At 41.6% G+C, this 17,204-nt stretch overlaps 1 protein-coding gene across 1 annotated transcript; it reads right to left on the bottom strand.

Moving 5' to 3' along the window:
- Positions 1-2,309: 2,309 nt before the first annotated feature.
- susd5 (sushi domain containing 5) lies at positions 2,310-11,733 on the bottom strand (the record flags this gene model as incomplete). The annotated part of the gene is made up of 5 exons (XM_080485001.1): positions 11,470-11,733; positions 10,151-10,328; positions 5,766-5,875; positions 4,783-4,971; positions 2,310-4,291 (listed from the first exon to the last, which is right to left on the bottom strand). Exons 1-5 carry the CDS (start codon positions 11,555-11,557, stop codon positions 2,310-2,312), a joined length of 2,547 nt encoding a protein of 848 aa, XP_080341127.1. The 5' UTR covers positions 11,558-11,733.
- Positions 11,734-17,204: the final 5,471 nt, after the last annotated feature.

The raw sequence follows: 17,204 nt of genomic DNA, 5'->3' as shown, positions 1-17,204 counted from the left end.
TGACACATAAAATTGAACTTTGTCTACTAATCATCACTTATTATGGTATATAATTGGAACCAAAACACTTGATATTTAAGGTATTGCTCAAGAGTTGAGCTCTCCTCATCACTGGACAAACATTTTCTGATACTAAATCTAAGTTTTCTTGTGACAATTGATATACAGTTACATCTGTATTGTTTCTAAATTGAGTGTTTGGTACAGCATGGAAAGAATAGGAGTTGAACATCAGCACAATGTGGAGCTACAGTAAACAGTTAATAATACCCTTGCTTCAGACAGGATGAGTTTTTATCAAGATGTGGACAACCATTTATTTTAGTCAGGTGTTAGGACTTAGTTGGGATTGAACACTTTAACATTTAACATTATCAGATCTATGTTGGGAGACTTGGGGCGATGCAGGAACAGGAACAGTACCTCATCAACAAAATACTTTTTAGTATGAGATTCAGTCCTTCACAGCAGTTGTGTATTTCATGTGGCTCCTCTGGAAGATTAATTGCTCCCTGAAGTAAATAATGAACTTTATGATTTATCTTCTCTGATATATTATTACAACAATCAGCAGAAACTAGTCAGACATTTAATCGTCAAATTATCCCCTTGTCCAGTCTAGAGCACCTTCTTTAACTGCTGATGGTGTAATCAATCAGGGTGTACTCATAGAATAAATTATAATCAACGGATGTAGTGAATTAAATCACTAATTACATTTATTATTCTTGCATGTCTACTTATCATGTTCTACATTCCAGGACAGGTGTCGAAACCCAAGTTAACAAGGTCTTAGATTGATAAAGATATGTCGGAGTCCAAAACTACTTCTTGTTTTTATTGAACTTTCATTTAACGACTCAAACAAAGCAGTCAAGTGATCGGTGATATTTCTTAAGCTTAAGCGCAATATCTGAGCTTTCTGCTGCCACGGGAGCACCACAGAGTTTCATCTCTGGTTGGTTTAAAATGTCTCCAGCATTCACGCAAGTACCACCTCCCCCTAAAAACGTCAAACACAATGTACCAACCCAACCCTAACCCAAACCCTCAAACTACATTTTAACCCTCAAATCCATGTAAACCAGTGTTCACCAGGTACCTCAGACCCAACCAGCGTAGTGTGCTTCTCGACTGCACACAAACTGACAATCAAATATTCTTGCACCTCTAGCTTTATGAGGTCCACTTATAGACGCAATGTATTCCCTTGTCCCTTCACAATTAAGTGCCGAACCATGACTGTAACCCTGTTGTCATCCTAAACTCCCACATATGTGTGGTTTCCTACATTTTAGACCCATCAAGTAGGTCGGACCCACAAGAGTGTGTGTGCTCCAAGGTTTTCGGACCCCACGAAGACAGTAAAACAGAACCACACGCATACACATTCACACTTTTTTGTCACACACGTCCAAAGAGCTGAGTCTGCAGTCCTCATGCCTCTGTATGTTTCACCAGCCGACTGTCAAAACCAACAGAGACAGAAAAGTCTCATAAGTTTCCTCCCCATCACACTGCACCACTCAGTTCCACCTTTCCTCGGCCTCTTTTATCTCCTCCTTCCCATCTTGCCTTTCTTCACAGCCCTCACGCTATAGCCGTCATTAACCATCATCTCTCTGTTCACTGTTCCTGCCAGACTGCCAGACCTGGAGTTTATCATGTGGGGCGGCCAAGCTGAACAAATCTGCTTTGAAATGTTCACTCAGGTGATGACTGCGGTATTTTATACATAGAATACACAGAAAAGAAGATGTAGAACAAAAAAAAAGAATCCAAACAATAAACATTAGGTCAGAGTCAATAAGAACAACAGCAAAGTAACACAATAATCTTTACCACAATGTCCAATGGCTTTGGAGGTTAAAGTCTCAGTTCATGTGTCAGGAAGGTGGGCGGGAAGGTTCACCTACATGATCATTTCTTCATGATCTCATCTCGCAGTTCCTGGGGTTAAGTCCAGCCCAGTCACAGCCCCTTTGTGTGTCCAGCTAGATGCCGACACGTTGAAAATAATGGAAAGGTATAACAAGGACAAGTGTATTTCCTTGGAGTAGAAAAATGAGAGAAACCTTGCCATTCTGCGTCATACAGGGCTACTGCATTAAGCCTCAGGTTGTATTATTTTGCCTTGTCTTGATCAGAGTGCCAGGTTTTCCTCTTTTACAGACGTAATCTGTTCATACCTCTGCAAGATCTTCAAATATGCATTCGTTTCTAACAAGATCAGGAGCTGTGCTTTCCTTCTCTCTAGCGTCTCAAAAGTTTCTGCCTTTCATCGTAGTCCTTCTCCTCATCGGTCCCGCCTACACTTTTTGCTGCATTTCTATCTGTTGGGCTTGTCTGCTCTGACTTTGGCCCTTCCCGTTCATCTCATACATCGAACTTTTCCGCTGTTGCCTTTGGTAACACCAGACCCCAACGATGACAGCGGTGGCGACAGCGCACACTGCCACAATAATGGCTGCCACTGTGGGACCCCGGGTAGAGGGGGTGGGTGAATTGGGGGGACAGTCATCACCCACACAGATTGTCTCCTCCATCTCCCCCTCTACCTCCCCCCTGTCGCCAGTCTCACCAGGGAGGTTGCGAACTGTGTGCTCCTCTATCACTCCAGGATAAATGTCGTCATCATCCAGCACTGGTGGAGCCGGGCCATGATCGAGGAAAGGGTGCTCAGTGAGATCACCCAGCCACGAGTGGGTAGGAGCTGCCTGCTGGGTGTCGTAGTCCAGAGTGTCAGAGAACGAGGGGGAGTCCGAAGGCTCTAAGAGGTCATCACCCGCAGGTGCAGTCGTCCCAGTGAAACCTGGCCACACCTCTTCCACTTCCCCTTGTTCTATTTCAGGAACCGTCGGAGATGCCTGCTCATCTGGTGAGATGGTGTGAGGACCCGGTTTACGGATCTCTACCTCGTTGGGTCTATCTGTTGTCTTGGCAACGCTCCCCCTCTCTCTGTCCTCTGGCTCAGACTCCTCTGTTGTGGAGTCACTGTCCTTTTCCTCTTGAACGACAGGGTAGCCGTCCAGCCACGTCTCATCTGTGGTGGCTGTTTCCTTCTGAGTGATGTTTTGACGCTCGTTTGCTGCTACAGAAAAGATTTCATGGTGTCGAGAATAATCGTCTTCATGGCTATCAGGGTCGTCATATCTTTCATCTTCTTTGTATATGTGGTCATCATGGTCATCATGGTCATCATGGTCATCATGGTCGTCATGGTCATCATGGTCATGATGATCATCTTCATCAACGTCAGACAATCCCTTACCATCATCATGGTCATCATGGTCATCATATAGTGACTGTTCCTCAGAGACTTCGAGATGTTCTCCATCTTCCCCGTCGTGATCATCAGTCACATCGTCATGATCCTCGTAGATTTCCTGTTCATCGTGAGTATCATCTCCATCATCAACCTCCCGACTGCCATAGCGAACATGATCACTGTCCTCTTCATGTTCGCCCATGTCATAATGGTCATCGTGATCGTCTGCCTCGTCATGGCGTTCCCGTGTGTCCAGTTCATCATACCGAGCTGGGTGCTTCACGTCTTCCTGTTGGCGACTGTCACCTTCTTCTCGGTCATCATAGTGACTGTCTTTATCACTGTCATCATAGTGACTGTCCTGGACATCCTGTTCATTGTGGTGGCTGTCGTCATGATCATCCCGGTCAACATTGTCATGGTCATCATATCTGTCTCTTTCATCATCATGATCATCAATATCAGCAGGATGCTGGTGGTCAAGTCTTTCGTGGCTCTTGTGCTCTTGGCTTTCTTCTGATTGGGCGCCTGAGGCTCTCTGTGTTGTCTGTGTGACTGGATTGGTGGAGACAGGAGATCCCTCCTCCTGGAAGGCCTCGGACGGGAACCAGAACATGTGTTTCTGGGAGAGAAGAGAGACAGGTGCTTCTGTCGCTGTAGCTGTATCGGTCCTCACCACCTCCGTCATCTCCTGCTCCCACCTGGGATGGCCAATGAAGTCCTCAACAGCCCGTTCCTCGCTTCTGTCTCTGTCTTCTGCAGCTCCTTCAAGTGCTCTATTGTGGTCAATCACCTCTCCGACCACTTCACGGTCGCCATGTTCATCTGGATGCACTTCCCCTTCTTTGACATGTAAACTTGTCTCTTGTTGCTCCTGCTTCATTTTCTCATCAGAGTATGCAGCTCCATATGCCTCCTCTAACACTTCGCCATGTGCCTCCTCTGGACTCTCATTATTTGGCTCTGCTGCTCCGGGAGAATCTATGAACTTGTCCTCGTAGTCAACATGACCTTCAGTTTGATCTGCAGAAACACAAGAACAAGTCATATTTGAAAAAGTCACGAAATCTTTCAAAAACCAGACTTATGAACTGATTTGGCCAATTCAGAAAATATGTCAAAAACTCCTGGCAGATCAGGAACAGACACGTTGACTATGACTGTGTTCACTAGCGATCCAAACAGGCCTGGCCTTTTGCCTTCATAGATACCATCTCTCCCTCGGCCATGAACTGGGCCACATACTGGCATGTCTCACTAAGGTGTTGGAGCAGCCATTTTCATCCCGTCTCAAAACTAAGGCTCTGTGTTCCACAATCCAGGAATCGAGCACAAGTTACCTAACAAACCCCCAGCCAACAGGCAAGAAAGTAAAGAGATTGGCCTCCTTCTGCTGTCCAGTGCAGGTCAAAGTTCAAAGCTTTGACGTGCAAGCACAAGAGGGAACTGTCAGTCTTGGCCTCTTTGTATTTGTACTCTGCTTTTCAAGAGAAACGGTTTAAACTTCTTCGTACCTTTGACACAAATCTGCACCAGCCCGTACCACTCCCCGCAGCTGTCACACAGCAGGCTGAAGGCAGATTGTCCACTGGGCATCACATATCCTGGGACACAAGTGTACAGTAGCTCATCTCCCATCTCAAAGCCAGAATGTCCCTGCAGACGAGCGTTAGGGAAGGAAGGAGGGTCCCCACAGGGAACATCTGGCAACAGAAAAACACATGTGAAGTGGTTACCTAAATGTTTCAAATCCATACGTACTTACTAGTGAGGAATGAATTTGCCCTTGTTTAATATTGCATACATTACATATATTGCTCATTTTGTATTATGGCATTAGAATTCATTACTATGGATTACTTAATGGCATTGGAAGCAATGAGATTATGTAAAAAGTTAGATTTAGATTTATGGTAATTACGCCATCGGGATCCGAGAAGTGGTCTAAACATTTACTACTAACAATACAAAAGCAATTCTTTTTTTTTTACATCATTTTTTCTCATTAATTAAAACATCCCAAATGATACATCAAAAAGTCAACTGTTACCAAGACCTACAATATAAAGCTGTGTAGGGGCTTTCACATGCATTTAGTGGATGTGCACGACGTGTACATTTTATTCGACAGCAGGGTGTTTGTTCCAGCCTCGGCATGTGTGGTGTGTAAACAGTCACGGTACAGTAGCTCCCCTGTTTATTAATGAAAACTAGAGGCCTCTTACAGGTGGAATTCAATACTAACCTGATCCGAACATCAACTCATGTGCTTTACTTCTCCTAACCAATACCTGAAAAGTTTTAATTTTCAGCTCCACCTGCACAAATCAAGTTATTTCACTCACAAAGACCAAAGATTTAAATTTGATATAAAATAAATTATCCAATTTTGTAAATATCTAACGAAATAGAAAAATACTTATACTAAAGGGAATCGTTCATTCTCCGATCACCATCTCTCAAGAGTTCAAGCACTCAAATCTGTGTTTTCACTGACCTTTATCTTTGATACAGAAGGCGTCCAGAGGAGCAGCGACATCTGTAGTGTTTTCCATCCTTACGTCCACTGCTTTCAGGGCACTCCCAACAATATTACACACAGTGGTCCTACAAGAAAAAACACACACACACACACAAAACAGTCACATACAAACACTCACCTTATAAAGTTGAATTACACTCTCACATAATATGACAGAGAGCCTCCAGCAATGAAGCTCTTAGACCTTAATACTCAAGCATTGAGAAAAATCTGAATTAAATTAATCGTTTTCACTTGTGACACACTCATTCAAAGAGTAACGTGCACGTTTTGTACATTGACACAGCAACAGAAATATTCTCTTGTAGTGTGCTTACATACAGTTTTATCGTACCTACATTTTATGTAAACGTATTGCGCTCTATCAGAAATAGCAAATAATAATTAACTCTGAAAGTATTTTCAGTAGAAAGTCGATTGCTGGACTTTTTGTGTCCTTGAGTTCACATTGAGCAAATTTTTTCTGTGTTTGTCACGGCAGAGAAAAGCTGAAATAAATGTTAAACTGTCTGATGAGTCACAGTGCGAAAATGGGGTTCTTGTTTTGCACCAATAAAGCTGCTCAATATTCCACTGCACTAAAGTACCAGACGATGAGGCAAACAATGTAACCGAGGGGACATTTGCAACCTAACATTAATGTTGACAGTGGAAAATAATGAGGAAGTCGCACTCACTCTCTTTACAAATGCAAAGAATTGAGTCTAGATGAAGAAATAAATACACTAAATGATCAACAAAAAGGTTATTTCCTCTAAAAACTAGTAATGAGATGTATGAGAGGTCTCAGTAGTTTTCCTTTAGACCCACCTATTAGGAACCGCTTGTCTAAAACATTTGATCGAAACCAGCTGCTTTAAGTAACTGTGAACAATTGCAGAAGTACGACCATTAACAATCATTTAGTGGATTATTCCAGTAACATTTTGTACTTTTGAAAATGGCAACGATAAATACTGGTCATGTAATGAAATATCAAAACAACAATGGTTCTGTTGACTTTTCCTGACACCTCTAATATTATTGAAAGCACAGAGGTGGTACCATTGATTTGATGGGTCTTTGGAGTAATATTATGTGTGAAGCTGCAGCTCTGCGTTATTCATGTATACACACTGAGACTTATACTGCACCACAGTACGGTGCTCTCCGAGTGGCCCCCGTTACATTTGTTGCCTCTGTAAATATTTTTACAACATGACATCAGGTTCCATGGACACACATCATGTCTCAAACATGCAGCGGTATCAGCAGCTCTGGCGTGTGGCGTAATATTATCACACCACCACACATCAGGGACAGATTTTCCCAGAGTAGATGCCATAAATTACAGCCGCCTTCATTTAGAAGAAACATAACAGTGTGGACTTAATATATTATGAAGTCCACAGTGGCCGAATAATGCACAAAGTGCAAATCGCCTGCAAGCTGCGGAGGCTAAAACTGCTGAGTGAATAATCTATTTTGGTTGCCACATTATAATATTATTGGGCTATTTGTCATCCAAAAACATGAGATAAGCCCTACTCCAACTTCCCAGGGCATTCGTATCATGCTCCCTGAGCAAAGAGCGATACAAATCAACCCTGGCTCGGACAATCCAAAGTCTGATTGACTCCACAAGCACCCACTTGAGCCTGGCACACACTTTTGGTTAATAACAAGGTTTTATTGCTAACGTTGCAAACACTTAATGGAGAAAGACTTTGGCCCAGATGTGAGTGTGTGCATGTGTGTGGGTGCCTAATCAAAGCACCAGTGATTGGAAAGAATTTGACTGGCAGTGGAGGAAGGCTGTGAGAAGAGAGTGGTCTGAGTCATACGGCATGCTTGTGCCATGCTAACTTCAGCTTATAAGGACAAAAGTCTGAGGGTGAAAGTAAAAGAGAGAGAGAGGGAAAGAGAGAGAGAGATTGGGTGCAAGACCGAAATAATCCAGACAACATTAGAAAAGAACAAGGTCTGTTTTAACAGCCATCCAGCTCTCTGTGAATATATGTGTGAGGGAGAGACGGGAAGAGGCGTAACGTGTGAGGCATATCATCTGTAAGACTGATTATTTCTCAGATCTCGTATGTTCCATGAGAATAACGTAAAAACCCAAGTCAATATTTAGAAAATTTCAGAGGAAAACATGTTTGAGGTCAGATTAAGGTGGAAGTTCGGTGTTAACAGTGAGCTCAGGTGAGTGGGCATAATGGTAGACACGTCCATAATGTGTGTCTCTGCTGAATTTCATTGTGACGACCAAAATCCTTCAAATGGCCCAAAAAAATTCTACAACATGACTACATTTTAAAGATTTCATTGGAATCCTGCGGATTATACCACTTAAGAAGTCTCTTGACATTCAACACATTAACTCACACAAACTGCAGCTGCCCTGCGTGGTGCTGCTCACATACCGTCAGGAGAAAAGTTGAGGTTCAAATCCCAGGAAGACTTTGACATTTGACAACTGGATAACATCACCGTATGCGTGTGTGCGTAAGAATCCCGAGTGCTAGTTGGGGTTTGGTGGTATTATTGAGTTCGGTTACCGGGGCAGCACGCCTATGATTGACAGGTGAGACGAAGATGTTAAAGGCAACAGTCAATGCCAGAAAGACGTGTTGTTGCAACACACCCAGAAACCTGGCTGCAGAATGTCCGAGCAGCTGCGAGGCCTTTAAGTTCAATAATCCCAACACAGACGTGTACACTCCTGGAAAACGTTGCACTTCACGGTATTGACAGACACAGTTCTGCATGAAGCCAACAAACAAAATGAGCACGAACTGTTGGAAACTTTGATATGTGAATACCCTGTTTTGCCCCCTCGTGAAATTATCTGATCTATCCATCTTGAAATCCAGCAGCTCTATCAACCCCGTCATTATGTCGGTCCTGATAATGCTCTTAATGTCATTAAATTGCTAATTAAACTATGAATTCTGATAGTTGCTTTGTCGAGTCACTGCTATTGCAGCCGAGGTGCTTTTCAAAATGTCTATTGGGACACTTTTCTAGTCAGTGTCTTCAAACATTTATTGCATGAGCTCACCATTATGTAGATTTAATGGAAAACTTTAATCCATTTTGACACTCATCATGGAAAATGCGAGAACTGGGTAAAAGCCTGAACTGAATCCACATGAAAATTCACATCTGGTCTATTTCTGATTCTCCTGCCGCATCCCGAGCAGGAAGATGGAGCTCCTGACCTCGGCAGACAGAGGGATGATGAAGTGTGAAACATGGTAAGCAAGTGTGAAAGCTGATGTCCACTGACCATCACGTACGGAGCAAGAAAAAAAAAAATGTGTCAGCTTTTCCTCCGACCAGAGGTTGGTCATTTTTAGGGCCGTCGCCATTTTGAGGCAAGTCTTTCCGTGCGTCATGCTCCAACTCTTCAAGTCACGACGAAAGACACTTTTAATCTGTAACCTGTCAATTTACAGGATCTTTTTAGAGCTATCCGACTCACGCAATCATTCTAGTCCACATTCAGGGCAAATAATGCCTCACGGGGATCCTGGAAATTTTGCTAAGCCTGATCAAGCCTGCTTTTTAATTAGGTGGGACAAACGCAATCACATCTCATATATAGTTTCTTTCTTTATTTTTAATCCATTTTTATTTGTTAAATTATTCTAAATGTAATTTTCTTTTCTTTGTACACCTTTTGCAATTTTTTTTGTGAAGTACTTTGTTGTTTCCACCCAAATGAAAGGTGCAATACAAATAAAGTTAGAATTTTATTTTGAAAAGAATTTATAAGTTCAAATGAAGACTGTTTTTGAAGTTTTGTTTAGGACAAATTAAAAAAATATATATATTTTTTTGCTTATTACTTGTCAAGTAATGACAAACCATCGTTGGTGCAGGCCATCATCATACACTGATTTTCAGCTCTGTTTCTTTAACAGCAGGGGTCATCTCTACCGGTCTTCCTCTCCGTGCCTGTCTGCCTGTTCCTGTCTCTGGGAGCTGAGGGCTGTGTGTCACGTTGCTACGGAGACCAGAGGTGTAAATGGAGGCAGTTGTCGACATGACACCCCAGCTCAGAATTCCCTCCTCCTGCAGGAAGGAACAGAGGAGTCTTTCTCCGTCTCTTCCTCTCTTCTTTTTCTCTTTCCCCCCTGAAATGTGTCACTCCTCTATCTTCCCGCTCGCTCTATAACTGCCGCCACTCTGTTGACTTCCTTTCTCTTTCATCCATTGCCGCTGCCGCCTCCGCCACACGCAAAGAGAGGGGCACGCAGCTTAACGACCTTTGACCTGCCTCTCTCTCTGGAAGCCCTCGGTCTCTTAAAACAATAAAAAACAAAAATATCTCTATATATCTGTTCTCCTCTTACCCTACTTTTCCTCCATGAAGCCAACCACGGGTGCAGGGGGAGAAGAAACACTCGACCACAGCGTGACGGAGCTCCTCTGCTGATGCCAAACGGGCGTGTTGTGAGGCGCAAGCTTGCTCAGCATCTCTGAAGCCTTGCAGGCCGGAGGAGTTCCTCAGGTCCAAGACAAACACTCGACCTGATGAGAGACAGGGAGCGAGGAGTCAGAGGAGCCTCTCATTACCTGTGAAAAACCGTTTACATGGCAAACATTCCAACAGAGGATTTTTAGATATACTTACTGCATAAAGAGTAGGATATTTAAGAAAAATCCTCATGAATAAAATCATGTTAATGTTGTACTAGAGTGCAAATCAATCCAAGTGTTTTCTTGTCTTTTCTCCTATAAAAGGCGATAAGATAGTTACTCAAACCGAGCAGTGACCCTCCAGTCCGGCACATGGATGTATAAAGATTGCTAGTATCATAAATTAAATTTATAAATATATGATTGAAGAGCTCACAGAGAAAATATTTCCCATCTTGCTAGGATTCTGTGATAAAAACGTCCTTTGATCACTGCAAAGCATTCAATTAAAGAAAAATGTAAATTATAAAAATACTCAAAATAGAGATGGGACATCAGTAGTAATATATTCAACAACTTGGTGACTGAAAAAGTTTCAAATCTATGATAAAATTTATTGTAAATCCAAAACTTTATCTTATTTAACAGTGGTTAAGGAACTGTTCTGCTGGCATATCTTCAGATTCAAAGAAAATGTTGAAGAGATTGGACTATCTTTTCAGAAACACAGTTTTACACAGACAACGTAACAAAACGCCCCACATAGAATCACAGAGCCACAGATATGGGGGTTTATTGCACGCTGCCCTCTCATTTTTAGCTTTTCAGAAACAAAAACAGGAAACAAAACCCTTTAAAATGCATAATTGCAGAGTTTCGGGCCAAAATGACTGTGCGCAAAGCAAGTTTTACGCACGGGTCACTCAACCATTAAAGTTCAGAGTTTTTGCACATGCACAATTATAATTATGAAAAACATGTGCTTCTGCGATTAGATGTTAATGTTATTGGTGCAAGCGCAAGGATTAAGACAGAAAATGTTTTTTTGGGGGGGGTGATGGTCACTAAACGCAGCAGGTAACGAGACAGAAGCCGGTTTTTGGTGCGCTCTGGAGACAAGAAGCAGCAACTCACGGTGCAACTATAAAAGATGACAGTTGTGAATTCGAATACAGCGCGATGTCTTGTGAAAAATATTCCTATCAGGCCTGTTTGCGTATCTGTTGTTACGAAGTCTTAAATGTTTACTTACCGTCTGCGTTTACAACAGAGGTCACCACAAGACAAGCCAGGCATCCAAAGAGCAACGACTGGACTTTTCGGTAACAGCGATCCAGCATCTTTTGTCGTCCTCTGTTGTTCACTAAATGTCGCGTCTTTTCTTGGAGAACGTGCCTCAACCCCCCTCCAGTATCTATTTTATTCACAGTGTCAAAAGGGCAACTCTGGGCTCCTTCCCTCTCTGGCGCGCAGGCAGAGGTTGAGTGAGTGGCAGCAAGGCGAGTGAGCGACGTTAACGAGTGAGGACGTTAACGGGAAGAGAGAGAGCGAGAGAGCGAGAGAAACAGAGAGAGAGAAAGAGAGAGAGGCGAAGTTTATCTCCACAAATAGTCGCACCGGCAAGCAGATGGAGCACCTGTGTGAAAACTCGCGCGTCCCCGTCAGTAAATACGTCACGGCCCAAAAACCTTGAGTGGACTGGATGGATGGACAGAGAGAGAGAGAGAGAGAGAGAGAGAGAGAGAGAGAGAGAGAGAGAGAGAGATTTGCATAATGTTTATTATATGAAGTTTAAAAAAATAAGAAAAACACAATCTACAGAAAGTAAAAATGATCAAATACACATAAATGTGTTGGAAATTAAAAACTGTATCTCATCGATGACAGCTTGGGTTCAAAATGAAGCAGAAAAAACGTTAGGCTCATCTTGTCCTTCCTCACATGTTTAAGGTAATCAATCGGAAAAAAAAAGTAATCACTGCCAGCAACTTCCACAAAGCAATCAAGATAAGGAAGTGTATATGATGACTGCATCAGTGGCCAATGCTACTTTTGAAATCATGTATTTTATACGATAGCTATGGTTACAGTCAAAATATTATGATGGGTCTTGATGAGAGGAGACTTATTTTGTATATTTATAGCAGAGGGGCAGATATTTTTTGTTCGTTATTTTGAGTGTATTTCATTTAATATCGTGATATCTGTGGTGTGACATGCTTCATCTGGATCTATATGATATGGCATTTTTTACATGTAAGATGAATCTGTGAACAGTGGGTACATTCTTATACAATTTGTTATCTTTGTTTGTTGTGAAAATCACTACAACGTTCAATAACTCATTGAGATGAAGCTAGAGCCTAGATATAATCTCAAATACAGTTTTTTTTAATGTATATATTCTATTGTATGTATAACTTCAGCAAGCTATCCAACTTGCTGCTTTTTGCCAGGCAATACAACTTTCGACCACAAGATGGTGCATTGAGTTACTCAAAGATGCAGCTAATTGAACAGTTATCATAACATAACCGAAGCCTTTGGCTACTATAGTAGAGTCAATGTGATGAATTATTTTATGTCATGTCATCAAGAAGTTCCAAGAATTAGAATTTAACCACAAGAAGATATTCATAGAGTAGGCTGTCAGCGCTGACACATTTGGCATGAGACAGTCATCCTCAGATGACCACAGTGATGACAAAACAACAGTCGGGTTCGAATGTCGATGTCATTAATTGCTTGCTCATCTTCTCTCTAATCTGACTCAACATTTGCATAGTAAACATAGGAAGACAGTATTATGTGTACAGAGATTTATTTTGTCAATGTAGAGTAGACAAAAAGAGGTACTGGTCTGTGTAATACTATAGTCTTGATGCAGGTGATGTCCCAAATCTAAGAGCGCACCACATTTGTGGGGTTCTTGCTCCCCCACCCCCAAAAGAACTTGCCGGTGAATATTTAATGTTTTCATGTCATTTGCTTGATGTGTGTGTGTTGTGTGCGTATGCACGCATGTGCGTGCATGTGTGCATCCTGTTTGGTGAGAGCGATAACGACTGATGGCCACATCCTATATAGAGGCTTTTCAGGTGTTGTTACAGTGAATCTGCAGGTGAAGATAAGAACCCACATACATCCGAGATCCACGCTCGGCTCAAATCGACATTTCGGCCTGTAAAGATGGTGCACAGGAAGAATAAAAGTTATCACAAGTGTGCACATGTTTATTTCTTGTTTTGTTTTGTTTCTAATAAAAGTTCAACCACTGAATGCACCCGTTTCTCATGTGCACAGAGATTGCATAACGATGGCACGCAGGCTCGTGTTACATCTCGAGTGTGACAGTAGTTTTCCTATGAGTCTGTGTTTGAGACATTTTCACATCTACATGAGATAATATATAGTTATATCGAGGTTGACGACTCATTCGTGACCCTATGAATAGCGGTGAATGAGCGGATTACAATGTTCATACGTAGGCAGCCGCCCTGGAACTTGTGCACAGGTTCCGTCTGCTGACGCTCGTCCGGGCGTGGAACGACGTCTCTGAGATGTTCTTAACCTTTTACCCGATGAGATCCACAAGTCTGATAGTGAGCACAGACATGTAACAAGAAGAAACACAGACAAAAATAAAAAATAAAACAAGAAAATTACAATAATGTTCTCTTCATGAATTTGAGGGCTTTCTTTGTTTTCCTTCCACAGTCCACAAATATGCCATTGATGTTCATTGGTGACTCTGAAGTGTGTATAACTGCCCTGTGATGGCCTTTTCATATGGTTAGCTGGGATTAGCACCAGCAACACTGTGCAGTTCACATACATTCACATACATGTGCAGGTGAATTTTCGTTTTCAAGACAACAACTGATATGACATTTCCTCGAGGAGGAACGTCTTTATAGTGGATTCACACTTAATCTCTTTCATATAACACATTTGTCACATTTTCTTACTTGACTGTGTTTCTCTGATCCCACTGGAGTCGCCTATGCAGCGTTTCAATCCCCACTGATCTTTTTTCCCCCCCACAGACGGTGCTCCTGTGCTTCCTATATTTTCACATTCGGCCCCTTCAGAAGGGCTGGCGGAAGGGATGAGGTGGGTTGGGATCCTGACTCATGCGCTCAGGCTATTTCTGGAGAGGTGAGGGTCGTACAGGAGGAGGGAGAGAGAGAGAGAGAGAGAGAGAGAGAGAGACAGTGATTCACACCTTTACCATCTCAGAGAGGCTGGTGAGAATTATGTTTGCTTCAGGTGTCCAGGGGGCCCTCAGTTAGGGGACGAGACATCGCACAAGAGTGTAATCTCACAGGACTTCCAGTACACACCCATTAGGCAATGTGAGTCGTGGAAGCACACACACACATACACACACACACACGTTCACACGATTGCTCTGAGTATGTGTGAGACCAGTGACTTCCTGTGTGTGGGCGTGAGTGTGCGACGGGCTCAGAGGAAATCTTTGGAAACCTCAGTGAGGAGCCGTACAAACTGGAGGAGCTCTAAAAAATGCAAAAAATTAAAAAGCTGTTTTTTTTTGTTTTTTTTAATTTGACTCTTTGTTCTACTCTTTGTCAGGTCATAAGTCTCGAGCATCTAGCGTGTAGATCACAACATGATCAAGGAAAATTAATACAAAGGTAATGAGAACAGAATCTCGTTCGCTGATGCAGCGATAAAAGCAATATTTCAGTTTTCACCTTCAAAGGTAAACTTGCACGTCGTATTCAAAACACGGCGCGTGTTCCAGACGTGGTCCAGTTTAACATCACTGATGATACATCCTGACGTATCACCAGGATACATTCAACACCGGGCTGCCAGCCACAGCGGCGTCAGGACGAGAAGGGCGTGGAGCTATTCAAAGAACAGAGTTAATCAATTTGACTGTCGATGAGAGCTTGTTAATTACTATGCAATGCAGCGGGACGGGGTCGCACAGAGATGAATAAAAAAAAAAGGTTTTGCATGTAGATGAAAAACTGCATCAAGCACAAACTATATAAATTCTATGTTTTCACGCAGGTGCACGTGCACGGCATTATATTCCACTTTGAAAACTCAATCTCACAGTCGTGAATAAAGCTCAAACTGTTCGATATGGGAGTTTTTCGGAAAACTGTATTATATAGTTTAACATGGGTTTCAAAGGCAGTTTGTGATTGCTCATAACAAACTGCCTCATTTGAGTTAAAGGATCAATTTTGATCATAGTTATGGCCGCAAAAAAGTCCTTCTCTCTACCAGAGAGCTGAATTGTAAGAGATTATTTAATGACGTATCAGAATTGGAGGAACTAATTTAACCTGAAATGCTGAATGGAAAACAAAAAGGCTTATTCATTAAAAAAGCATGCAAATAAGAACTTACACCTTAAAATGCATTATTTAAGATATTTTACTGTGAGAGGAAGAATGATCAGAGTACAAAGCGACTGTCCGAGACCTGTTTCCATCCAGGAGTTCAGCCGGGAAATTATGAAGAAAGAACAACAATGTGGGATTACATATTGACAATAAACTAGATTGGGCAATGAATACTGGTGCCCTCTACAGGAGGCCAGAGCTAGCTCCATTTTAGAAGAGAGCAGTAGTCTTCCAACATCTGAATGTCTATTAGAAACTAGTCTGTATATTACTTCTATTCTATTCTATTCTATTCTATTCTATTCTATTCTATTCTATTCTATTCTATTCTATTCTATTCTATTCTATTCCTTGCGTCACAATTGTTAAGCCACGAAGAAGGACCCTATTGTCCATGTTTTCCATACTTGATTGTTAAAGGATCGTTTAATTTATGGTTTGTTGTTTGTTTATCGGGTTTGTTGGTTGATTTTGTCATCTCCATGTAAGATGTATGAAGAAATGGATAGAAATATTCCTGATCCCCTGATGAAGTTTCAGCTGGACCCTCTGACTTCCTCAAACAAAAACACCCAAGAAAAAAATAACTAAATGAAATTATAATAAAAAGATAAATTATATACCTGTGAAACATGCCAGACAAAACAGTTTGGGTGCATGGTAAAGATGAAAGTTTTCCCGACGGAGGCATGAAGTCATTAAAAACATGATTAATTCAGTTTTCCATGCCTGGGCTTTCACTGCTGTGACATTTTGCCGGTGAAATGTGCAGGATGTATTGAAACAAAGGAAATCTGAAGCTGCAGCCACGGTGATTCTGTGGATGTATGGGGAGACGTAATACCGGTAATCAATGTAAGGTAAATATCCCATCGTGCCCTCAGGTGTGACATAAAGGTTGTCAAATCCTTTATCTGAGTTTCTAAAACTAACTTCAATGTACGTCAATGCAATTGAAAGTAAGTGTTCAGCTATAGATTTTCAGTAAAAATCAGATTTGATGAATTAAATTGGACTATTTGTAGTTTAGCATGAACTCATAACTTTTTCTCGTGGCAAGTTTCATTTACTTTAATCAGATTTGAAGTTGTTGTCTTTTATTGTGTTGGACGCATAAAATCAAACGTTTTCAGTAATAATAGAGCTTTCACATGTTTGTCTTACCCAGTATTTATGTACATGCGTCTTAACAATTTCAGATGAAACCTCAGATTGCAGCTATGCCATTCCTAATAAAATGTGTATTGTTCTCTAAAAGAAAAAAATTAGCACGCCAGTTATTATATAAGTACAAATTATTATTATTTATTATTTAAATATTTATGTTGTAAGATCTTGTGTTATTTATTTTGTCAACGTCAAGCTGTATTAATAGAGTAAATATTCAGATTTTATGACTATGAGCGGAGATCCGGTTGCACAAGACCGCCCTCTGGCGGTAGTAGTGGAGAACTGCTGCAACGACATTTCTGTTCTTGATCTGAAACTCTCATCTGGCTGCAGCTCTATCTGAAGCACTTGTCATATAAACCATGACAGGAGAAGAGTCGGGAAATTTTTCCAAAGCAGAAATTTAAATAAAATATGTAAACGTCATTAACAC

The sequence above is a fragment of the Lipophrys pholis genome (genome assembly GCF_963383615.2).
Source record: "Lipophrys pholis genome assembly, chromosome: 17".
In the NCBI taxonomy this organism is placed as follows: domain Eukaryota; kingdom Metazoa; phylum Chordata; class Actinopteri; order Blenniiformes; family Blenniidae; genus Lipophrys; species Lipophrys pholis.
This window is presented reverse-complemented; position numbering and strand designations above follow the sequence as displayed.